Here is a 25,669-nt window from a genome sequence, read left to right on the forward strand (position 1 = left end):
TTGTGACAATAAGTGAATATTTATAAAGTGCTGAGAACAAGTGTTTAGCTCCTGGAAAATAGTCAAGTAAAGGATACATATTATATGTAGACTTTCAACTTTAAGAATTTTTTAAATTTAAACATTATCAACGTGTACAAATCTTTAGGAGACTCTCATTCTTTCTCTAAGGCAAACCTAGTCTTCTCCAAGTGTTTGAGGTCTTTTTTCTCCTCCAGAGTTTTAGGGGAATATATTCCTGATTAGGATTCCTGTGACGGATTCAAATTCTGACTGCCTGGTTCTCCACTTTTCCAGGCCTAACTCTGCAGGCCCACCTAATGCTTTGCTGCCCCCTTGTGGCCATGATGAGAGGGCGCTCCTCTCCCTGGTAGGGGTTGATCTTGACTACCTACTGTGGGTGGAACTTTGCACACTGTAGCAGAAGAAACACAGAATACCTTATTTCCCCTCCCCTGTATTCCTGTGAGTAGGTTCTGTGAAGCCTCACAGAGGATGTGTCAGTCAACTAACATATTTGTTGAGGACCTACTATCAATCCTATGCAGATGTAGGAGACCCTGGAAGAAACACTTAAGTGATTTCCCGTTGAGACACCTCTTTCCTTCATTTGCACTGCAAATTCTTTCAAGTTCCAGATTATTTTCCTGTTGAGACTTGACTTCTTCTAGCAGAGCTGGCGCTAATTTTCCTACTCTGTATGTATGTGTGTATATATATATATATGTATGTATGTGTGTGTGTGTGTGTTTTATGTGGTGCTGAGGATTGAACCCAGGGCCTAACCCACGCTAGGCGAGTGTTCTACCACTGAGCCACAACCCCAGCCCATACTCTGTTTTCCAATAGCATTTCTTTCACATCTTTGAAGTAGCACTGCTTGTATTATCCTGACTTTTGGGGGCTGTTTGTTTCCTTGCTAGACTGGGGGTGGGGTTTGAAGGGGAGGAAAGAGCAAGGATGTAAAAACAGAGTGATAATAAAATCATTTTATTGAGCACTACTTTATGCCTAGACATTGTTCCAAGTACTTTATACTCAACCAATTCTTCCAGCAACCTTACAAGGTAGGTGGTATTATCATTATTATTACCATTATTATTACCCTCCCAGCACAGCACAGTGAAGTTGGCAATGTGCATAGATGGCAAGTGGCAGTATAGGATTTGAACCCTCATGGGCCCTTGAGCACAGGTGTTACCCACAATGCGGTGCTGCTTCTCAAGTGCATAGAGTAGAGAGGAGGCAGCATTGTGAGGAGAGAAAGAGGACATAGAAGACTAGGGTGAGGAGAAAAGCTGGTGGCAAGCAGAGGGAACAATGTTGAGAGAGAATGTTGGGATACGAGAGGATGACCTTAGATGAAAGAATAGAAGTAAGAGTGGTGGGATGAAGGAGACTGGCATGGAGGGGGAACTTAGTGATGAGGGGAGAGGAGGTGATGAGCTGGGTGGGTACAAAAAGGGATTGATAAGGAGCACAGTCATCGTGAATGTGTCATCACCCACATGGACGCTCTGCCAGCATGCTGGCCTTTTGGTTCCTTCACCCCCTAACATGCTCCTCCATCCCACTCCAGTAAGCCACTCCCAGGGGTATACCCAGAGGCTTATCACCAGAAACTGTAGCACCTACGAAATAACTGAATTGAACATCCCCTCTATGATATGATCTTTTTTCTTGGTTCACTTGCGAAGTTGGTTCACTGCAGCTGTTCAACAAGCATTGTGGGGAACCGTGTGATCCTTCCCATCTTTAGGTCTCCCTTTCTTTGCTTTGGGTTGCAGTTTCACCACTACAATCCCTCTTTGATAAATGTCGTCCACTCCCCTTCCCTCTCTGTCCTCCTCATCCCACCTCTCTGGTTAAGTGCCAGTCCTAGATGGACCCAACATTTGCCAGTACTAGGCTCCTGGGCAGCTAAGGATCACTGGATCGAGTGTTGTCACTCTAAAATCCTCATCAGCTTTAGTTGTGTGCTCCCAAGTCAGAAATCATAGCAATCAGTTCCCTTTCCACCCTTAGCAACCGGGATTTTTAAAATTTTTTTTGAGGTTGGACAGAACGCCTTTATTTGTTTATTTTTACGTGTTGCCAAGGATGGAACCCAGTGCCTCACACATGCTAGGCAAGTGCTCTGCCACTGAGCTACAGCCTCAGCCCCAGCAACTGGGATTTTATACCTTCAAGCTTCAAGCCTCCCATTCAACTCAGCCACTTTTAGTTACCTCTTTTTTCTTTTCTTTTCCTGTCCCTCCACCCTTTCTTTCTTTCCCCCGGTGGTACTGGGGATTTAACTCAGGGTGCTTTATCACTGAGGTACATCTCCAGCCCTTTTTATTTTTTATTTTGACACAGAGTCTCAGTAAGTTTCTTAGGGCCTCACTAAGTTGCTGAGGCTGGCTTTGAACTTACATCCTCCTGCCTCAGCCTCTGGAGTCACTAGGATTACAGGTATGGGTCATGGTGCCTAGCTAGTCACCTCTATTTTTTTTGTGTGTGTATGTGTTTAAAATAAAAGCCATAAGACAGAGACAACCTCAGCTTGCCACAAATCTATTTGTGTTGGTCCCCATTGCCATTTCTTCCTTTCTTGTACAAAACCAGGAAATGTCCACTTCTGTTGGAAGATTAGCCCTCCCTTAACACTCTAAACCCCACCTGTGGGAGCTCTGGCCTCAGCTTCCCCTTGGCCTCTTCCTGTGCAACCCTGTCCCACTTGGGTCTAGACTGCTCTGCCCTGGCTGTAGCCTCTGCCCTGAGAGGAAGAACCTGCTTAGGGACCTTTGCATATACTTGTCTCTCACTAGGAACTACTTTATGTCCTCAAAGAAGTCTTTCCAGATCCTCACAATTAAATCAGGTGTTACCAGTCACTCCTCTCCTTGTGTCACATAACAATGCCCACAATCTAGAATGATATATTTGTTGGGGTATCATATTTGTCTGTCTTCCCTCACTAAACTCCACAAAGGACAGGGACTAACCTTATTTATCCTGTAGCTCCTACAATAAGTTAAGTGCCTGGCCCAGAGTAAGTGTTTAATGACTATTTTTTTAGTAAGTGAATGAATGTGGTGAGGGGGCAGGAAGGAGATAGGATGGAAGATAGGAGAGGAGAGGGAGTGTGAGGAAAGGGTGTAATGAGGGTAGGAGGCAAAGATGAGGCTAGGGATAAAGGGAAGCGCCTGGGAGAAAGGGTCCTTCTGCTGGGTCTGGTTGGGGCCTTACTGCTGAGGAGTTTGAAGGCAGGGCCAGTGGGCGGGGCTCCACTTTATCTTGGAGCACAGCCCTAACCTCAAATGGTGACAGAGCTGGAGCCAGCAGGGGTTTTGCAAACCGTCCCGATTGCAGCAGGCCAGCAGTCTGCGGGACGGGCGGGTGGGGTCTGAGCTTATCTCCCAAGTACAGTCCTAACCTCAGATGGTGACAAAGGGGGAGCCAGCAGGCGTTTTGCAAACCGTCCCGATTGCAGCAAGGTTGGATAGCCTGGCCAGAGGTCATAGTGCCACTAGGTACGGGGGACTATCAGGATTTGGACAATTTGGGCTTTCAGGATGAAGCTTAGCTTTCAGGGCATGGGGATGAATCCATTCTATGTATGGCTTGCTCTACCTCAACAGAGCCCTGTTGCTTCCTAAAAGAGAAGTGGAAAGCTATAGCTCAGCTCTGAAGGTGGGCTTCTCCCTCGGAAGCCTTCCCTTTCCCTTCCTAGGACCTGAAGTCACAATTGGAGGCTCTTTTGATGAAATCAAATTGCAACCTTTTCCTTTGAAACCATCTCTGCCCATGGGAAATATTTTCATATGCCATTGAGGTTTTCTGAGGCAGGACCACAAGTGCTTATGAGAGTACCTGACAGAGGACACTCAGGAGTTCTGTCCCAGGTTAGGCTACTGTCACTTTGAAGCAGACCAGACTGAGTACTGGGTCTGCTTGCTGGGGGCTGGGTTCAAGAAGAATGCGCAGGCCCTCAGCCCCTACATCTTCTGTACCTTCATCCCAGGTCTCCTCACTGGCTTGAAGCAAGGCAAGGGGTAGAGGTGAAGAGGCCCCTTTCTACCCACAACCCCAACCGGGATCTTGCAACATTGGGATGGGGGCCCTGGGGGCCTAGGCATGTGGCAATCTGTACGTGGGGGGTTGGGAGGTGTGCACTGAGCAGGGGGTAGCTTTCACAAGTTGCTACCTCCGCCTGTCTGACCTTGACAGGCTCACCTTGGACAGCTTCCGCCCCGTTTTTTTGTTTTGTTTTGTTTTGTTTTTAAATACTGGGCATTGAACCCAGGGGCTCTTTACCATTGAGCTATATATACTTCAGTCCTTTCTATTTTTATTTTGAGACAGGTTCTCACTAAGTTGCTGAGGCTGGCCTCAATCTTTCAAGCCTCCAGCTTCAGCCTCCTAAGTTGCAGGGTTTACAGGCCTGCGCCACTGCGCCTTATAGTTTCCTCACTATTCGCAGTGTCTCCCACAGTCTTCCTTCTCAATGACTTCCCATGGCCTGAGATCCTACTCAAGAAGGAAAAGTGGGCCCAACTATGGGTTCTAAAGCAACAAGAGTGTATATGTGCTGTTGGGGCATTGCTTGCTGGTTTTCAAAGATCCTCTGTTCCCAGTCCTTGAGCCTTTCCCTAGGCACAGGTGGCCAACTGTCCCCTTCTGGGCTCCTTTCCTTGGGGAAGCTCTGGGAATCTGACTTTAGGGGCTAAGTCCTGCTTCTTAGTACCTATCCTCCTGGGCAGAGGAAGTAGGCAGAGTCATTTGCAACTACCTTCTGCAGCAAAGGAAGTATTTTTCTTGCTTGCCACTTGTCTTTCTTTCCATTTGGCCAATCACGCTTGGTTTCCTTTCTTTTCTTTCATCTATGGACACCTTTTGCATTTGTTATTCTCTCTGCTCACTTTTCCCAGTTGTACATCAGCCTCCTTCTTGAATATTTTTGTTTCCAGTTAAATATCACTTCCTCCAAGAGGCCTCCCTTAACCACCCCAGCTAACAAAGCCTTACTACGAGTTTATTTGGTATTCCTCAAGGGTATGTTCAAATAGAGTCAAGCAGAATTGAACGAAGGTACTTTATAACGGTAAAAGAACAGGATCTGGGGAAAGCTACAGCAGTGTTGAGTTACCCTGGTCTCCTGCAGCAGGGGTGCCACTACCCATCAGGCCCTAAACGCAGGAGAGGCCCTGAAAGAGGGGGCAGGAAGGGTCCACTCTAGCACATCCATCTCCTGCCAGTCTCACCTTCTCCTACTGGGGAAGCCTGTTGAGGTAGGAAGGCAACCACCTGAGAGCTGAGCAGGACAGGAAAGTTAGAGGGGGAATCTAGATGGGCCAAGAACATTAGGCCACCTAGTTTATTGCCTTTGCCTTTACCCTTCAGCTGATCACTTGTCCTGTTCACAGATAGATGCTTGACAGATACTCATCAAATAAATTACTTTGGCCGAAGGCAGTTGGTGTCAGATTGAAAATCTCTTCTAGGCCTTGTGCCTTCTGGCTGCAAGCCATCTCCCTGGATACAATCTGACAGAGAGGAATGGGGTATGCTCCCCATTGCCTCTGGCTGGGATGCCAGTGGAGAGGTGAGGATGTGGCTCTCCTCTAGATTCTGGGCCAGTCAGAAAGCCTCCAGCAGGCTCTGGTCCTAAGGAGCTGACAGGTGGGCTGGGAGCTTGGTGGATCTCTGGGAAAGAGGCTTGAGGTATGTTGGGGCAACCCAGGTCCCATCTTCCAGTACCTTGAAAGGAAGTCGAGGGGCAGTGGTCTTAGCTGAGAGGAGGAAATCCGGAGGTTGAGTCACTCACCACGTTCTGTACAAACCCCCTTATGCAACCTATCCCTCTTGGCTGAAGGGAAGGTGAGAGGATTCTCCCAAGCGCCTGCAGAGACAGGAACCACTCCCTCCCAAACTCAGGTGGCTCCTGTCGATCCCTCCATTGGGGGTTCAGGTCTGTCCCCTCAGCCCAGATCCAAAGCAGGGGGAAAGGGACAGGGTCCTGGCTGGGGTAGTCCTGGTGAACACAAGATGCCTGAGGATGCAGGAGGTATGGGAGGGGAGAGGAAACTGGGTTGATCCGGATACAAGTCTGTCTGCCTCCCAGGGAGTTAGTTATTCCTTCATGTCTAACTCAGGCTTTCCCAGCAGTGAACTAGGAAAGACTGCAGCCCTATATTCTGTCCTGTGTCTCTGCCACTGTCGGGCAATTCATGATCACTTTTTGGCCCCCCCCCCTGCTTGTATTGGGGATTGCTCTACCACTGAGCCACATCCTTAGCTCTTTTTATTTAGTTAGTTTTATTTTGAGACAGGCTGGCCTCAAACTTGTGACCCTCCTCCCTTAGTCTGCAAAATCAAGGATATTACAAGCTAGTGCCACTGCACCCAGTTCATAATCATTTATTTTCTTTATTTCTTTGTTCTTTCTTTTTTTTTTTTTTTTTTTTTTTTTTTTGCGTGTGTGTGTGTGTGGTACCAGGATTGAACTCAGGGGTACTCAACCATTAAGCCACATCCCAGCCCTATTTTGTATTTTATTTAGAGACAGGGTCTTACTGAGTTACTTAGAGCCATTGCTGAGGTTGGCTTTAAACTCTCCAACCTTCTGACTAAGTCTTCTGAACTGCTGGGATTACAGGCATGCACCACCATGTCTGGCTCATGGTCATTTCTTGAACATGATTCCTGTCCCTACCTGAACTGAATGTACTTGAGGATAGAGACAAGTGCCAACTATTAAGACAGTCAACTGGCTGAATGAGCTTCAGGAGGCTCTTATCCTCTCTGGCCCTCACTGCTTTATCTATAAAATGTGGCTCACACTATCTTGCTTGTCTGAGGGCAAAGCTCACCAAATATCTATTGAGGTCTTTTCTAGCATCTCTTAAAATCTGTGATTTTGCCTGGCATGGTAGTGCACGCCTATAATCCCAGTGACTCAGGAGGCTGAAGCAGGAGGATCACAAGTTGGAGGTCAGCTTCAGGAACTTAGCAAGGACCTGTCTCAAAATAAAACATAAAAAGGACTAGGATGTAGTTCAATGGTAGAGTGCCCCTGGGTTCAATCCCCAGAAGTAAAACCAAACCAAAAAAATGAAACTAAGCAAACAAAAAAGACTGCTGTGATTTTTTTAAAAAATAGTTTGTTATAGATGAACATGATATCTTTATTTATTTATTTTTTTATGTGGGGCTGAGAATTGAACCTAGTGTGTCACATGTGCTAGGAAAGTACTCTACCACTGAGCCACAACCCCAGCCCCAACTCTGTGATTTTTATGAAGCTACTTTTTTGGTACTAAGGATTGAACCCAGGGAACTTAACCTCTGAGTCTTAATAGTTGGCACTTGTCACTACCCTCAAGTATATTCAGTGAAGGTGGGCACATCCCCAGAACTTTTCATTTTTTATTTTGAGACAGGGTCTTGATAAATTGCTTAGGGCCTTGTTTAACTGCTGAGGCTGGCTTTGTATTTTCAATCCTTCTGCCTTAAGATGTGTGCCATGGTGCCCAACTATGGAGCTAAATTAGATTCTGCCTCTAAACAGTCCCATGATTCTTGGTAATTTCCTTCCCCTCTCCGAGGCCTCAGTTTCCTTATCTGTAAAATGAGAATTTTACAGTTAACTTTCAGTTATAGCAATGTGGAATCATGACAACTATTCATGCTTATGATATGCCAGTCCCTGTTTTTTATAGGTACACATCTGAAATCCTAGCTACTGAGGAGGCTGAGGAAGGAGGACCACAGATTCAAGGCCAGCTTCAGCAACTTAGTGAGACCCTGTCTCAAAGTAAAAAAATAAAAAGGACTGGGGATGAAGCTTAGTGGTAGAGTGCCCCTAGTTCCATCCCCAGTACTGACTATGAGATGGGCACCAAAATTACTCCCATTTTGCAGATGAAAAAGCTGAGGCAGAGAAAGGAGAAGTAAATGGTTCAATGTCACACCACCAGTAAATAGCAGAGGGAGATGCAAACTGAGGCTCTTAATTACTGCACTCTTCTGCCTCCAAGGCTTTAATTCTGTGAAAAAGAAACTGCTTTAAATGTGGGTGTTTACTGGCACAGGCACACTGTCCTCCTCCTCCTCATTATCAATGCTCACATACAAATCAAGTCTCCCAGTTGAGCCTTTCCCAGGTGATAACTGATTCCTCTCCCAAACACTTAGATTCTCCACTTTTAGGGAACCAGAGCCCCTAAAATAGCGGTAAAGGATAAAGATGGAAGTAGGTAGGTGGAAACAGTGGTGAGGGATGTCACCATTGACAATGGTGAGGCTATCAAACTGAAGAGAAGATACAGAGTGCTGGATCAAGAGCTAAAGGACCATAAATATCGCAGAGCCATCAGGAATTTTCCTTGATCACCTAGGGCAGGAGCTTTCAGACTATACCTTCAGGCGAGAGCAGGCTAGCACAGAGACTGTATGGTGCTGAAATTGCCCTACCAATTCTAGGGCTCTGTCAGCAAAGTATCCAGAGTTGCACCAGGTTGTGTGTGTATGGTGTGGGGAGCCTCCCTTCTGCTTGCAGAAGGACAGAGTGGGGTAGCTAGGGGCAGGGACAGCAAGTTCAAGGGAGAGAAGAGCAAAGTGACAGACCTATGATCTGGCTGTGTGGTAGTTGGGAGAGAGCTATAAGAGACAAGACTTATGTAGACCCAGGCACACGGCATTACCTGGCCTCAGGGTCCCCTGTGCTAAACATGTGCATGCACATGAAAACACATGTGCACACGCGTGCACACAACACACACACACACACACACAAACAGGCCCAGGCCCAGGCCCAGTGAACAACCCCAGCAGCAAATCACAGTGCAATTTATTCAGAATCATTATGGGTCCTGCCTTCCTTAGCCATCAGCTGCCATTGTCAATGGTCTTGGATTTGGTCTGTGAAGGTCTAGGGTCCCAGCAGAGTAAAGATCTCCAGGGTCAAGCCAGGGGTCTAGTGCCCACAGTCCACCAGTCAGATTCAGCTGCAGCCCCCTACACCCTTGATGAGGTTGGCAGCCTCAGGGATCTGGCGAAAGAGGTTGCGAAGGGTGTCCAGCTCCTGGGTGAGCTGCTCAACACGGCTGCGCAGGCGCTCATTTTCCGCCATGTACTCCAACACCTTCTGTTGTGTCTCTAAAATCCGCCTCTTGGCCTTGTCCCGGCTCTTGCGCACTGCGATGTTGTTGCGTTCCCGCCGCAGCCTATACTCCAGGCTGTCTTTATTCACTGCTTTCTTGCCCTTGTGCGAGGGGCCGGCTGGAGAGGGCGCCTTGAGAAGGGGACTGCAGGGGGGCGCGGCAGCAGCCAGAGGGGCCTGGAGGGGAAGGCACAAAGGTATGGAGTGATGAGGGCTGACCAAGAGGTCAAGTGGAGACAAGTAGGAATCTCAGCAGCGGGGCTGGGGGGATCCCTTGGGGGCGTCAAAGAAATCTAGGGTTCTGAGCCAGCTCCTGTTTTCAAGATAGACCTGTCATTGCCCTGCCTTGGTGAAAGAAAGTAACCCAGATGCAAAGGGTCCTCTCCCTCACACCAAAAATCCCTTTTATGCTCTCACACTCTCCAAGGACACTTTTCCTCCATTTATCTGTGGTGAGGCTCTTGTACAATCGACAGGCATTTCCTCTTCAGAAGCGGGAGGCAGAGAAACAAGAAGAGGGGCATGGTGGGCAACAGGGAAGCTGGCAAGGGGTCTGACATCAGCTAAGATCAGCCAGCCACGGGGATTTCAGGACAGAATGGAGTTCAGGGTGAGAGTGAGTTCACAGAGAAGGAAAGAGTGGGCTCATGGTCTGGTAGTGAGCACAAAGAACCTTGGGTGAGTCCATTTCACAGAGCAACACCAAACACAGACTCAGCATAAGCAATGGTCTCATAATTCCCCCCTCCACATAGCCTTGCTGCAGCCCCTGGGTAGCAGGGAAAACTGGTTGCTCTTACCTTGAGGACACGCAGGGGCTGGCCGGGTGCTGCCAGGGTTGGGGGCAGGTGCATGGCTGTCTGCCCACAGTGTGCCACTTGGTACTGCAGGGGATTGTAGCTGCCTCGACTAATGCCTCGGCTACCCTCTGGCCCCCGAGGCTCCTCCTTCACGGCCACAGCCCTGGGGTCGTAGTTCCCTGGGCTGCTGTAGATGCCAGGTCCCAACGCCTTCCTATCTGGGCCGAAGGTATGTGGGGGATAGGCGAAGGGTCGCGGGTCAGGCGGCAGGTAGTGGGGAAAGGCAGGAGTTCCAGGGACCTTAAGGCCTCGGGTCTCAGGCGCTGGCTTCATGGCAAAGAGGTCGGAGAGTAGTTGTTCCTCCCCAGACTCGATGTAGGCAGAGAGGTCGATGGAGGCCTCATGCTCACACATGTCCCCCAGCTCCCCAGGCCCGGCTCGGCCCTCTGAGAACTCAAGTGGCTGATGGCCACCCCGGGGCTCACACTCATAGTAGGTCCCGTGGGACATGGCCGGCCCGCCCCTTTGGCTCCCCGCCCCTGGGCCCTGCTCTTGGGGCACCCCTTAGGATGCTTAGCTTGCCTTCTGTCGATCTCCCCCTGCCCTAGATCTGCCCTCTCTGGTCTACTCTGTCACCCACTCATGTGCTGCTTCTCTCCTCTCTCCTCTGCTCTGCTTCCTTTTCCTTCCTCTGCAGTCAATGCCTCTCTTCTCTTCCCTTTTTTCCCCCTCTCTCTCCCGGGGGTGACTTAGGGAGGGGCTGGGCACACCCCAGAGGGAGGGATGCAGGCCTTTGAGAAAGGGGGGCCCCTGACCTAGTTAACAGCTGGAGCACTTTGGTGAGGTCCAAGCCAGGTCTGGAGATGCACAGGAGCAGAGGTTTTGGAAATACCTCCACTCCCTTGAGCCCAGGGATTCCAAATCCTTGCTGAGGATTCCAAATCCACACCTCACTCTGAACGTCCTCCTCCTTCCCAACTGTGCAGAATGAGGTGCCAGTTCAGAGTGAATAGAGAAAGCTCTCTTCCAGTGCCGACCCCCAGCTTGGTCTGAACTCCTCCTTTGACACGCCTTCCTCTTGGTCCCCCCTCCAGAGCTGAGCTCCACCTACTCTGGGGGACAGTTGTTCCTTTTGTAGCCCCACCTCCCAGACCATTCTTCTGAGTGTTGGCCTGGAGGTGTTGTTTGAGGGGTATTGGAAGTAGTGATAGATCCTGGAAACAAGCTATGCACAGAGGTCTGTTGCAGAGTGTGGTCATTTGCTAGGTTTATGCATAGGGTCTGTGCAATAGCCCAAACACTAACATGTTTCCAGCTCTCACTACCTCTAGCAGTCTGGCATAGTCCCTGACTGCCTGGGAACAACTGAGGTGCCTGGTCAGGACTTGGGCCCTGCACCCCAAGACTGGGGGGCCACTGCCCCCAGAACTTACAGACATGCTCCTCGGGTGGCTTCAGCACATCTCTCTTCCAACTGCCCTGCATTGCAAAGATTCAGGCTGGCATTTTGCCCCCCACTTTGGGCCTGAGGCTCTGCCCCCGACTTCCTGTGCCCTGGGCTGCCAGCTCAGGAGCTCGCTGCAGCTCAGTTTGCTGTCTTTCCTTTTGCATGGCCGTTTTCTGACCTCCAGCATGTGTCTCTTGGGTCCACTTCCTCTTGGAGGCTTGAGACGCCTTCTCTTTTGTCATTACCTCTTCCTGGGGCTCTGTTTCAGAGTCTTTAGGAGAAGCCCATAGCTCCCTCTTTGCATTTCTTGATATTGTGCTGTCCTCCAGCTTTCTTTTTCTCTTTCCTTTGGGAACTCTCCACTCTGGCATGTTGGAGACACCTGCTATGGCCCTCCTTTCACCTGTGAAGCTTCATCTTCAAAAGGGGCCCAGGTACAGTGAAAAGAAAAGGACACATAAGAAATATGTTACTGGCCCTTTTATTACCAGCAAGTGCTATAGTGTCTTGGGGTTGGTGGGGGGCAGTGCAGAAGTTTTTATAGGCTGGGTCACTATGAGTGTGCCACAGTAGGGCACATATGGATGGGCTACATGTCACATTTGCCAAGTCTTGATAACATCCTCCTTCCCATCCTCCCTACTCCACACCTGTCCCAGGTGCTTTTTTGTGTAGTTTGAAGTATGGACAGATATTCTTTATCATCAAGTCCTGACCTGGCATGCTCCTAGATACAGATCTCAGAAAATAGATAGGAGATTTTTCTTCATTTCAAAGGACGCCAGCCAAAAGAGGTACCAAAGCCAAGTGACTTCAATTTGGTGGCAGTGCCTGAATTGACCACTAGGTGGCAATATTGGCACAAAATTGTGGATTTGGGAGTCTGCGGTTGTTTGGAATCAGGTGGACTGCAGAGGGCAGCCTTTCTCAGCCCTGGCACTGGCCAAGACTGTTCAACATTGGGAAGAGGAGGAAAAGGGGCAGGGATGGGGGGCTCGCAGTCAGGTTACCAGGATGAGGGCTTGCTGGGAGCAATGGTGCCAGTGTTTGTCTCAAGGAGGAAAATTTCTACCCTCTCTCTGACTTTGAAATAATACTAATGGTTAGGGCTTGTATTTTCTGACAAATTATGCTTTTTTGGTGATTGAAACATTCCCTTTTTCCATGCTGACCATTTTGCTGTTGTTAAGTAGGAAGGAAGGCAAGGCAAGCAGTATTTTTATTCTTGCTTTATCAAGAAGGAAAACAAGACTGAGCTGCCCAAGGTCATGTGAGGATGCCTTACTGATTTCAGAAAGGGTCTTGGGCTTGTAAGTGAGATGGCCTGGGGCCAAAGGGATGGGGAAAAGGTTGCTGTGTGACTCAGTACCTCCTTCACCCGCCTTGGGCCACCACAGGGAGGGAGAAGTCAGCGTCAGCAGCAGTGAAGTGGGTGCTGGAGGAAGTAGGGTGGTGTGTGTGTGCAAATAGAGCCTGCAGGAAATGAGAAAGTCAAAGCTTGGGCCATGGTGAGATAAGGGATCTTAGCCCCTGGCCTCCCTGGTGGGTGCTGACGTTACCTGCACACTGCCATCAGTGTTGCCCAGTAACGGGGACAGCTGTGCTCCTGACATCAGGGCCAGGGAGGGGGCTCCTGACAGGATAGGATAGGAGTGAGGTGGGAGGGCAGTGCCTATCAAGGGCCCCTCGGGGATTCTTGCTCAGGAGTGGAAAATTTTCTTTTCAGGGCAGCAAGATAATTTTCTTTTCATTGCTGCATCTGCTACCTGTTTGGATTATCTAAAATAATGAGTGTCATCTCACACTCTGTGACTGATCTCCTTCAAGCACCATGTCTTTGGTGAACCAAGGCTTCTCCAGAGAGAGATGACTGAGCATGGTGATGGAGTGTTAGAAAGGGCTCAAATCAGCCTCTGTCACTTATTGATGACCTTGGGCAAATTACTGAGTTGTAAAATGGCAGTAGTAACACCTCCTTCATAGGGTTGTTTAATTAAACTTTGAATAAGATAATACATGCAAAGCAACTAGTCCCTGTAAATGTTGATCTCCTATCTCCCTTCCTCTGATCTCTCTTTGCAGTTCTTACTGTGTCTCCAAAGCGCAGACCTACTACCTGCTGCCTTGTATGTCACCTCACTTCCACAGATAGGCTTTGAGCACACAGGTACCAGGCCCTGCCCAGGCTCTGCCATGTACTGTACACATTCTTGGCTTCTTTTCACTGGGGTCAGCTATTTACTCTTTTTTTTTTTTTTTTTTTGGTACTGGGGATTGAACGCAGGGGCACTTAACCACTGAGCCATATCCCCAGCCACCTTAAAAAAAAAAAAATATATATATATATATATATATATATATATATATATATATATATATATATGAGACAGGGTCTCACTGAGTTACTTAGGGCCTGGCTAAATTGCTGAGGCTGGCTTTGAACTCGTGATCCTCCTGCTTCCACCTCCCAAGCCTCTGGGCTTACAGGCATGTGCCACTATGCGTGGCAGCTGTTTGCTCTTTAAAGGTAGCATTGAATACATATTTTGGACCTCTTCAACTGTGGTGACCATATTTCCTGAATTAAATTAAGGACAGGTGAGGTCAAATGAGGTGGCACATGCCTCTAATCCCTGTTACTCAGGAGGCTGAGGCAAGGCGATCACAAGTTTAAGTCTAGCCTGGACAACTTAGTAAGATCCTGTCTCAAAATAAAAAATAAAAAGGGCTGGGAATGTAGTTCAGTGGTAAAGTGACCCTGGGTTCAATCTCTGATACCATAAAACTAAGAAAGAAATAAAAAATTAAAAAGGGCTGAGGATGTGGCTTAGTCGTGAAATGCCCTGGGTTCAATCCCCAGTAAGACACACACACACACACACACACACACACACACACACACACACCTTAGAGGGACAAAAAGCAATTGAAGTCTGTGCTGACTTTGAAAATTCAGGAATAATTTTGCCATTCCCACAGCATATAGCAAAGTCCTTGGGCACAATGAAAAACAGTGACTTTCAACAGTGACTTTCAAAAGGTCTCCAAATTCTCTAAATTCAGAGCATCTGAAATTCCCAGCATTAAAGTGATTGGCAGGGTTAAGACAGGGGAAAGGCCCAGGTTAAAAATAAATGCATGTGGTCCAGGAGGACACCCACTTTTGCCCATCTGACCAGGTTGAAAAGATCAGCAGGTATCACTTTACAGAGAGAGGGGGGCCCCAGGGACAAGTGTCTCCCTGGAGAGGGGACTGGGGAGAGCTGGACCTACCAGAATGGGGTGACGCAGAGGAGGACTGGGGCAAGCCAAGAAGAGGAAAATTATATGTGTTGAGGAAGGGGGCCTTGGATAACAGCCTCCTGGACAGGACTGGCCTCTTCCCTTTGGGGACAACTTAGTGCCAGAAAACTGAGAAACAAACAAACAAAAAAATCACACACAAAAAAATAAGACTGAGAAACAGAGACTGGGTCCAACTCTTTCTCCTTCCTTCCCTCCACCTCACCCCCCCTTGAAATACTGAACAGAAGTGACTTGCCCAAGGGCACAGTTCTGTTTAGTGAATGGCCTGGGCTTAGGAGCCATGTGTTTGGCCTGCCAGCTCAGTGTCCCTATGGATGGCGAGTTTCCAGCCTGCCTGGAAGAATGACAGCCACAAAGCAGGAGAGCTGGAGTCGAGGACCAGAAGTGGAGGCGTCCCACCTGCCTGTGTCCTCAGTGTCCAGATGGTGGCGGGTGATGTCTCAACCCCCACCTCTCATGGGCCTGACCTCTGTCAGCAGTGCTCACTCAGGAATGATGCCGCCTCAGGACAGGCTGCTGGGAGCGCTGCCCAGAAAGGGAGGGACAGAGCAAGTACTGGGTCTAGTCCCATTAACTTCCTCTAGTAGTTAACCCTAGACACCAGGAGGAACTTGGCCTACCTTAACTTCTCCTCCTTTCCACTGTCCTAGTCAAACAATCCTCCTAGTCTTCTTCCCAGATGTTTCTGTATGGCTGAGTGGACCAGCCTCACCTCCCAGCATGCTCCTTGGGCCCTCTAAGTCTTTCCATAGACCCAGCTCATCACTTCCTTTCCCATTCTGCTCAGACTTTGAGGGGCACATCCCTGCTTTTGCCTCCCTCTACTAGCCCATGTCACATCTTGGGTAGTGATTCTTTCTTCCCAACTAATCTGCAGGTTCTCAGGATGGCACAAAGAGCAGGAATTTAATAACATTTTGAAGTCCTCAGGAGGAATGAGAGGTGACTGTTGGTTTATGGGGTTCCTGAGTATGGGACCCCAGAGAGGCATGGAGAGGGGGCTCTTAGTGAAAGGTTAATAAAATAGGTACTTGTCACTCTGTTTTTCTATATGCTTAACAAAACACTGATGAAATCTTGTTCCCAGGATGTGTTGTCCCCAACTGTGAACTGTTTGCTAATCTTGTTCCCAGAATGTGCTGTCCCAAACTACCAAACTGCAGGATACACTCCCTCACTCGGTTGCAGGCAAACTGCTCACTCGCCCTGACCTGTCAATGAACTTCCCTCCCTGCCCTCTCCAAGAAAAGTATATAAGCTCTGCTCAAGCTGTTCTCAGGGCTCCATCTCTCTTTGCTATAGAGAGCTCTGGGCCCTAGCATGCTGGTCTCCAAATAAACCCTCCCTTCTGCTGTTGCATAAGACAGTCTCTTGTGGTCTCTTTCTCCGACGTTTCGCCGGACCCTTACATTAGGAGGACCTTCTAAGAAAAAATGCCCAGTGATTCTGTTTCTGTAAGTTGTTTAATTATCAACACAATCAACTTCATTTTCATTTAAAATTTTATTACATGAAAAGAAAGAAGAAAACCTCAAAGGAAACAAAACTTAAACCAACTCAATGACATATTGTCATTAAGTTTCTAACTCCACCCCCCAAACCACCTTACATTTAAAAAATCCAAAAGAAATAGAAATACTAGTTTCAAAAATATTTATCCAAAAAAGTAAGGCATCCACTTTACAAAAAAACAAAATAATAATAACAAATAATGGAAGGAAGGGAGGAGACTGGAGGAATGAGAAGAGAGGGAAGACCAAGAAGATGGTCTTCTGGGGGCCCAGCCCAGCCAGTATCCACTCTGGGAGCCATAACTCAGCCCAAATCTAGCATCTCACCAATGTGGAGAGGCAAGCTGGGGCAGGAGCGGCTCCCTGGATATTCCAGTTTAAGCAGATGGGAGGGGGAAGAGGGAATCTTGCTTGGGATAAAAGAACTCTATGTCCCTAGCACAGCAAGTGGGGTGGGGGTGGGGGTGGGAGAGGCTACAAGGTCAGGGCAAACACCATCCACTGCTTTGGAGTACTGGGAAAGGTCAGAGCCCGCATACCACAAGGTGCTTTTCTGAAGATCTTCAAAGTGGCTGCCATTGTGCCACTGTTCTCTCATCCTGCCCCATGACGGGTTGGCGGTGAGACCAGAAAGGAGGGAGGGGTCATTTTAGTTGGGGGAGGGGAGAAGAACTGGCCTTCTGAAAACACTCTCTTCCCGAAATAGTCCCCCAGCCTGTGGAATGGGCAGCTCTGGGGATGTGGGAAAGCACCTTCCACACAGGGAAGGCATTTAATATCAAGTCTGTCCTGAGGGTTAGAAATAAGGGAGTATTTTTAGGCCCAGTTCTTGGATGAAAGGTGACTTAAGGCTGATTTGGCTCTGATTTCAGGCCTGGAGGCTTGGGGATCCTTCGAACTGGGCCCCTGAGCCAAGGTCCAGGGAAGAGGAAAGGACATAACTGGTAGCCGGCAGTGCTGGCTCCACAAGGGTATGTTAGGGTGCAGCTTTGGGGATAAGGGGGCCACTGCTTCTTCCCATGGAGATGGGGAGGGAGGAGGAGCAGAATGGCTTTGTCTTTAGGAGAGACAGTTATGTGATACTGAAATAAAAAGCCTTTTTGGCCTTGGGAAGCTTTGGCACCACGTTGGGGGCAGGATGCAAGAGGCAGGGGCAGGGCTGGGGCTTCTGCCACCTGAACCTTTCCCACTGTGTTCCACAAGCTTGGGGTTGGGGAAGAGGCATCCTCCTCCTTCTTGGTCCTCAGCTTAATGGGAAGGAGGAGTCACAAAAGAAGCCTTTCTTGGATAGGGAGCCCAGGGTGGATGGGTGGAGGAATGGTAGGATGAGACAGAGAAGGCAGCAGAGGGACGCATCCCCTCTACTTTTGGGTCCCTAGTGAACAGGAAAAGGTATGGGTCTCTCCAGTTGACCTTAGGTGGTGACAGACTCTCTTGAGTCTGTCTTCCCAAACCGAGTTACTGTGGTTCTCTCTGAACTGAGGCCTCCTCTGGGCTCAGGGGTGGGGAAGGAAGGCAGTAGTGAGCTCAGGTGCTTAAGAGACATCTGAGGGTTGGGCCTGGGAGGGAGGCCCTGTAGGGCACCCTTGGCATCTCCACTCTCTTCTAATGGAACATGGGAAACCCTTGTGTGAGGGCCTTAGACACAGGCCCTGGGATAAGAGGCTGGTTCTTTGGGTACAAATGTCAGTGTATTTGTTTCTGACTTCTCACTACTCCCACACACAGGTCCTGGCCCTGCCTGATAGAAGCAAAGGGGTGTGTGTGTGTGTGTGTTGGGGAGACCCAGGCAGGGAAAAGGCAGAGATCAGGATGAGGGAGGGAGTAGCCAGCTGAGGGGATGGTGGTCCTCAGGGCTGGGGATGCTCCACTGAGTCCTGATCCTTGGTGGGAGTGGGTTGGTATATGGCCTGCTGCTGCTCCTCCATGTCCTCATTCACCCCTTCTCTTTCTGACCCCCCCTCCATCTGGGGGTACACAACCACGCACATCTTCTGGCTCACCAGGGTAAGCAACTCTGTGAAAGGAGACCACACAGAAACCGGGTCAGTGCTGGGTGTCCTGCCAACAGGGCCAATAAGACCATGGCTTTAACCAGCTTTCCACCCCAGGCTTTGCCTCAACAGAGCAACCAGTGCCTTTTGGAGATTCTGTCTGGGAAATGGCCACCTCATCTGTCTCCTACATCTTTTGTTAGCTGCCTCTCACTCATCAAGACCCCAGCTATCCACCTTCCCTATGCCCACTGACCCCTCACTTCCAGGATCAGCACTGATCTATAGCCAGCCTGGGGCGGTTTCTGCAGGGCAGCTGGTAGGCTGCCTGTTCTCCCAGGGCTAAAGTCTATATGGAAATCTCAGCTGTTCTCTGCTCAGGGATCTCTGGAAAGATCTGCTGTTTCTGCCCCCAACTCCTTCTCCAGACCCTGTAGGTGAAGGTAAGGCTAGGCTTCCTGATCCTGGGGGGCTCCCCAACCAGATAACTCCATTCCAGCCCAGGAGTTCTCGCCTTCACCAACTCACCAATGAAGTTGTTGAAACACTGGGGCTTGTGTTGCCAGTAAACACCCAGGAAATAGACAGGCACTCCTGTCAGCATGATGGCCAGGCCAATGCCGCACACCACCGGCTCCGACCACAGGCTGAAGACCAGCAGGAAGGCCCAGAACAGCAAGTAGATGATGGGGAATAGCAGGTTGATCTGAGGAGCAGAGGCACTGTGAGCTGCATGGCCCCCACCATCCCCAGGATCGGGGAAACCTCTCTCACTCACATCCTTGAGTGCTAAGGCTGGGCTTCACTTAGCTGTGTGTTCCACAGGGCTGATGCTATGTCAATAAATGTTGATGAACTTGGACAATGGGACAGGAAGAGGATGGGGAAACCAGGGAGGGAGCCATCCTTATTGCTCATGTCCTCCCTCCCAGGTGGGGTCAGATAAGGCTTTGTCATCCAGGCCAAGTGCCTGTGGCAGCCAAAGAAGCCCATGAGGGTTGAGAAGCTTACTCGTATGTTCCAATGTATTTGCTAAGGTCCTGGGTGGAAAAGAGGCAGGAAGACAATGACCTAGGTCTGTCTGGCTTCACTTCTAGGCTCAAAGTGGGAAATGCCCATCCCTCTCACCAGGTTCAGCCCCGTTTTGTTTCTCTTAAGCAATTTTAAGAAAAGAAGCACACCAAGACCCAAGAAATCAGGAGAGTGAGCATGGCATAAGGCAGGCTGGGGCCCTGACTTTAGTTCAGAAAGAGTACTAACTCCATCCTCATTGACCATTTGTGAGTCCTGATTTCTCTTCCTTGTCTGCCCCTCTCAGAGGAGATAAGGTGATCCTACCTCTTCTTCCCTTTAATCCTACCTCTTCTTCTGTTTATTTGTGGTGATGGTGATTGAAGCCAGGCCCTGCATATGCTAGGTAAGTGCTCTATCACTGAGCTAATCCCCAGCCCTTTTTATTTTATTGTGAGACAGGATTTTGCTAAGTTGTCCAGACTGGCCTCAAACTAGTGACCCTCGTGCCTCAGGCTTCCAAATCACTGAAATTACAAACATGCACCATCATGCCCAGTTTGCTCTGGTCTTATCTCCAGTGGAGAAAGGACTCTCATTTACATACTACTACCATCACAGAAATGGTCATCTGTGGCCAATAGCCAAGAATAGAGTTAATTCAGAAATGTGCTCTGCAGCTAGAACCAGTAGAGGAGGGGAATTCCAAAAGGACATTTTCTCACCTTGATGGGGCGGGGGATGTCAGGCTTCTTCCAGCGAAGGACTATTTGTCCAGCAACTGTGACCCCATAGAAGAGGTAGTTGATGAAGCCCACGTAGTTGATGAGAGTGTACATGTCACTGGTGACTAGCATCAGCAGGGTGGAGATGCACTGGGGAAATGAGGGGGATCATCAGTGATCAGAAAGGCATTTGTAGACTGAAGGAGATGTTCAGAGGTCTGGAGCAGTTCCCTTCCAGGCAGACTGTACCATTTTGTAATGGATGTTTCAAGACAGAGACTTCATGACTACTTTCAATAGCCCAGGTGCTCCTATACCTTCTTTGCTAGGAAATTCTTACTTATTACAGGGGCAAAACCAAAAATATTTAACCACTGGTATGGAATAGGGACTAACTACTCAGAATGGACACCTGGATTGGCCAGACAGGTGCCACTGACTTGATGTCAACCTGGTCTCATTTGTATTTCTCCCTGGTTATAGCTCAAGGTAATTTTTTTAACCCCTTAGGGAAGATTATTAACTGCAGATTAGAGTTTTATTCTTGTTGTCACCCTTTTCTCCTAGCTAAGTCATCTAATTTGTTTTCCTATCATTTTTTCTTTAAAAGCAAATATTAACCCTCATAACATCCTTGAGGTTTTCATGATGAAGGTCACTTTCCAACTTCAAAATTATCTCTGTGGCTTTCTCAGAACATGCTATACTCTGATAATCTGTGAAGGCCAATGTGAGATCTAATGGTGAGAATAATCAAGGGTTTTTTTTGTTTTTTATTTTTTTGGTGGTACTAGGAAATTAACTCAGGAGTGCTCTACCACTGAGCTGCAACCTCAGCCCTTTTTGAGATAGGGTCTCACTAAGTTGTTCAAGCTGGCCTTAAATTTTTATCCTGATTCTCATGCTCTAGCCTCCTAAATAGTTGGGATTATAGGCATGCATCATTATGTACTGATTGAGAAGGTTTTAATGGATGAATAGGCCTGATTCTGGCTATACTTGTCTGGCAGACATAGTATTCCACCAACAGTACTGTTAAGGCATGTGACCCAACTGTTTTCTCCAGCCACCTCCTAAAACTAACCAATCAAGATGACCTTCATCCTATACCTGAACATTCTGAAACTTCCCCAATGTTGTACAATGCCCTTGACTCCTAGGAGCTCTGTTATCCAATTTCTAACTACTTCTCCAGTAGGCCAAAGTAATTGTTAATGTTTTATTCAGGATCCAGAAGAAAAAAAAAATAAAAAAGACTTAATGAGGACAAGTTTTTGTTCCTTCCTTTAGCTCTCTCTAGATGAGTCTACTCTAGGGACATTGTTACTCCCATGTCTTCCCCATCCCAAAATTCCTCTTCTTCAACTTCAGTTTATTAGTCTCCCTCTATGATTTTTCTTATTTGATGTACCCTTAACACTGAATTAATTTCAATAAAGTTTCCCAAGAGACTGGCAGGATGTCCTGGGGCAAGAAGCTGGATAGGGAGAGGAGGCACATGCAGTGATTAGCTGAGAGCAGAGGACCAGAGCTGAATCCCTGCTGTAACAGGTGTCAAGAGGCTCAGGGGAGCAGAACTGTCTCTGTGAGGTCATAGAAACCAACAGCAGTCACCTCATTTTGCCCCCAAAGGATGGGAGAATGAAAAGAGCCTAAAAGCCTTAAGGCATTTCAGAGTCTTTTTCTCATTCTATCCCTTGATATTGACAAAGCCAATGAATACAATTGCCAGATTATTTATGGCCCATTGAAATTTATGAGCAGATCAGAGGGTGACAAGGAGGTGTGGGTGCACTCCCACTTGAGAGGATTACAAAGAGAGGGAGGGTATGTATTAGGCCAGCAGCATGAGGGGCCCTTACTGTGAAGAGCAGGGCTGGGATTGGGGTGCAGCGCTTCACGTGGATCATGGCCAGCACGCTGGGAAGGTGGCCTTCTCTGGCTCCAGCAAAGAACAGCCTGGCAGGGAGAAAAGCAAGTCAGCCTGGGAGAGCCCATGGACCAGCAAGCCTAGGCTCCTTCTCTATGCCCACCTTTTATCCACAGAACAGCACCCCTCCTCCAACCAGGACAGCCTCTGCATTGCACCTTCCAGCCCACTAGTCCTAGCACCCATGTTCACAGGTGTAGGTGCAGAGACACCACAGGCAGCTAATGAGTGAAGAGGTCTGGCTGGCTCAGGGTACTGATGATGGCATTGTTGCTCTTCTTCATTTCCAATGCCTGCACGGCTGTAGGAACAAGGCCTCTCCTTTGCCTAGGGTCTTCATCCCTTTAAAAATGTGCCTCCCTACCTTCAAGGAATAAAGATTCCCTTATATACTGTGACCAAACTGCATGTGGAATAATTTAAAAACATTCTTATCTTACTTCTATGGAGGTGGTGGACTGGAAAGGGGCAGTTGGAACCTGGGCACACGGGATACGTTTTGGATGTGGTTGTGTGGCTGTCTATGATTGTCAAAACTCATCAAATTGAACACTTAGGATCTGTGCATTTTATTGCAGGTAAATTGTACTTAAAAGTTATATACTTAGGGCTACTTATTTTACTCCTAAAAAGCCATGCTAAAGAAACTAATAGAAGCCAGGCATAGTGGCACATGCCTGTAATCTCAATGACTTGGGAGGCTGAGATAGGAGAATCACAAGTTCTAGGGCAGCCTCAGCAACTTGGTAAGACTGTGTCCCCCACCCCACCCCCCCCAAAAAAAAGGGGCTGGAGATGTGGGTTAGTGGTAGAGCACCTTGGGTTCAATCCCCAGTACTACAAAATAAAGAAATGAAGAGTAAGGTGGTAAAAGGCATGTGTATACAAAGACATTCTGATGAGAATAAAAAACTGGAAATATTCTAAATTAGCTGAAATGTATGAGATTGATTTAAAAAAATTATGGTATATATAAAATGGAAAATTAGAAAGTCATAATATGTTTTTCGAACAAAAACTGATTACATAAGAACAAGCTTACAACACCACTAAATGAAAAAAGTGGATAGAAAACTGATTCCAATTAATTTAAAAATTATTTATGGGCACAGAAAAATACTCTAAAATGCCACCTGGGTGGTGGGATTGTAAGAAAGATTGATTTTCTTCCTTAAACATTACAGAAAATTTCTTAGTTCTGGTGATAAGGATTGAACCCAGGGTCTTGAGCATGTTATACATGGGCTCTAACACTGAGTTATGCCCCCAAACCCTAGAAAAAACATTTAAAATTCTAAAATGAAACATTTATAATCAGACAATTATATTTAATTTTTAATTTCTAATTTATTCATTTTTTGCAGTACTGGGGGTTGAATCCAGGGCCTTGAACACACTAAGCAAGCACTAAACCTCTGAGCTACATCCCCAACCCCTAAATGTTTTGAAAATTAAATTTTTTGAGATAATTATAAATTCATATATAGTTGTAAGAAATAATATACGGGGAACTTTACCTAGTTTTCCCTATTGGTAACATCTTCCAAAGCTATAATATAATATCATGACTAGGGTACTGGAATTTAAAAGTTTTTTTTTTTTTTTTGAATTTTAACATTTATTTATTTATTTTTTCCTTAGTTCTCGGCAGACACAACATCTTTGTTGGTATGTGGTGCTGAGGATCGAACCCGGGCTGCACGCATGCCAGGCGAGCGCGCTACCGCTTGAGCCACATCCCCAGCCCTAAAAGTTTTTTTCTTTATGGTGGTACTAGGGATCAAACCTAGACAACTGACTTTTTATTTTTTTTTAATATTTTTTTTTAGTTGTTAATGGACCTTTATTTAATTTATTTATATATGGTGCTGAGAATCAAACCCAGTGCCTCACATATAGTAGGCAAGTGCTTTTCCACTGAGCTACAACCCCAGCCCAGGCTTTTTATTTTTGAGACATGGCCTCACTAAGTTGATGAAGTTGGCCTCAAAATTGCAATCTTCCTGCCTCAGCTTCCTGGGTCACTGGGATTATAATTAACTAAAAGTTTTTTAAAAAGAGAAATTGAAGATCCTCAGCACCAGAAAAAGGAGAAAGAGAATGAGAGGGAGAGACAGAGAAATCATAACATAAAATGCATAACAGAAAGTATAAGTTGTTAGCAGTCATTTACATAGTAGTGAGGATTAGATCACTTTTTTTTCTTCCCTTTTTTCTAGGGAAAGAAGGACCTAACTAATGAGAGGATGATTGTATGATAACAGGAAGAACAGAATCAGAACACTAGGGAGTTCTGAAAAGAACTGTCACTTACTTTGTAATCTGTGTATGGGGTAGAGTGGAGCTAACAATAGCAACTTGTCACTGTGTTGGCGTTGACTGTGGCCTCAAGTACCCATAGCAGCTGCCACCATGAACGATCTAGGCCAATGTCACTGATTTCATGCGGACTCATGCATCCCCCCCCCCCCCCCGCTCCCCCACCTCCTCATGCTGCTGGGCCTCCACAGAGCAGCCTCATGCGCAAGGAGGAGCCCAGGCTCTGTGGGTCTCATCGTGCACATAGCCAGGGTCTTGCATTCACATCCCTCCTCCACATGCAGCCAGGACTTGGTGTAACTGTCCAGGTCCCACAGCGTTTTATAAGTGTCAAGTTTGCAAGAAATAATCCTGGCTGGGCTAGCTGACAACGGAGGAGACAATGACATTAAGCATAACACGCACCCACACACACTCAGACTCCTGGGGAAGGATCATCCTCTCCATACCCCAGTACATAAAAAAGTGAGAGGAGGGAAGGAGGAGGAAGGAATGAGGGAACTGGAAGATGAGAAGAGGAGGCCTTGGGGGTTGAGGTTGCACCTCTGAACCAGAGGCCGAGCACACTCCACGCCCAGTCTCCTGCATGCACACACAACCATACCACATGCACGCAGACCGCTGCATGGCCGGCCTGAGGGACAAACCCCACTCTAAAGCGACTGTGGGCTGTCACTGTCCTCCAATAGATCTCAGAGAGTCTCATGGGTCACTGCTCTTCCACCGCTTGCCCCCGGCTGGGGCCTCCAGGTGGCCACTGCTCCTGTGTAACACGCACATGAGGTTGCTGTGGGTGAGTATCATGGAGTCCCGGGGCACAGGGGACACCCACACTCCATCCTTCCTCTCCTGGATCCTGAAAACATGGCATTCCCTTGTCATTTCACAGGTTCTTCTTCTTGATGTGACAGGAAGCAGTTGAACTCAGGGACTCATCTTTTGAGTAGGACTGTGTTCACAGGGCAGGAGGTGCTTTCTAAGAACTTTGGGGGTCACACAAATGGAAATCATCCAGCATCTGCTAGCCTCAACAGCCCATTATGGAGATGGTAGGAAGGGACACAGAAGTGCCAGACTCCTGAATATGAGAAGATGGGAGTGGGTGGCTCCAGGCCCACTCATACTTCTGGTTTCCTAGAAACCAGGGGGTTGGCTGAAAGGCTCTCTCACTGATGAATGCTTCTTTCTACTCTTCGCCACCCTCTCTCTTCAGATTCTCCACTGAGACTTGTGGGTGGCCTCCTGCAGTGCTGGCCTGTAGAGCAGGGAGTAGCCCTGTATCTTCAGGGCACTCAGAGTGATCCCATCCCACGTGGAGTCTGCTTCCAGAACATTTATGGGAGATAAGGCCCAGGAGACCCCAGGTACAAGTCTCCATCCTGGTCTCTTTCAGAGTGGGGTTCCTTTCTCGCCAGCAGCAGCTTATGTCCAGGCAAGTGAAAAGGGGGCTCTAGGACTGTAGCCAAGACACCATCCTGCTG

The 25,669-nt window shown here is 47.9% G+C and overlaps 3 protein-coding genes across 4 annotated transcripts in view; 1 reads left to right on the forward strand and 2 right to left on the reverse strand.

Annotated features, from left to right (window-relative positions):
- Rnf212b (ring finger protein 212B) overlaps positions 1-25,669 on the forward strand; it is a 145,435-nt gene that overhangs the window by 7,734 nt on the left and 112,032 nt on the right. The window lies entirely within an intron of this gene.
- On the reverse strand, positions 8,963-10,455 carry Cebpe (CCAAT enhancer binding protein epsilon). The gene is made up of 2 exons (XM_026406053.2): positions 9,946-10,455; positions 8,963-9,322 (listed from the first exon to the last, which is right to left on the reverse strand). The coding sequence occupies exons 1-2, from the start codon at positions 10,453-10,455 to the stop codon at positions 8,987-8,989; spliced, it is 846 nt and encodes a 281-aa protein (XP_026261838.1). The 3' UTR covers positions 8,963-8,986.
- Slc7a8 (solute carrier family 7 member 8) overlaps positions 16,235-25,669 on the reverse strand; it is a 58,069-nt gene continuing 48,634 nt past the window's right edge. For both annotated transcript variants that reach the window (XM_026406050.2, XM_026406051.2), the window contains 4 exons: positions 21,802-21,898; positions 19,940-20,089; positions 18,732-18,909; positions 16,235-18,226 (listed from right to left, as the gene is read on the reverse strand). In XM_026406050.2, the coding sequence (XP_026261835.1) occupies positions 18,060-18,226; positions 18,732-18,909; positions 19,940-20,089; positions 21,802-21,898 (592 nt within the window). In that variant the 3' untranslated portion in view covers positions 16,235-18,059. The remainder of the gene's footprint in view (positions 18,227-18,731; positions 18,910-19,939; positions 20,090-21,801; positions 21,899-25,669) is intronic.

Source organism: Urocitellus parryii, chromosome 6 (assembly GCF_045843805.1).
Source record: "Urocitellus parryii isolate mUroPar1 chromosome 6, mUroPar1.hap1, whole genome shotgun sequence".
NCBI classification, from domain to species: Eukaryota; Metazoa; Chordata; class Mammalia; order Rodentia; family Sciuridae; genus Urocitellus; species Urocitellus parryii.

Coding starts and splice junctions, on each gene's coding strand:
- Cebpe (XM_026406053.2), bottom strand. CDS start 10,455: ATGTCCCACGGGACCTACTATGAGTGTGAGCCCCGGGGTGGCCATCAG. Junction 9,323..9,945: donor AGCCCCTGCGTGTCCTCAAG/GTAAGAGCAACC, acceptor CTTCCCCTCCAG/GCCCCTCTGGCTGCTGCCGC.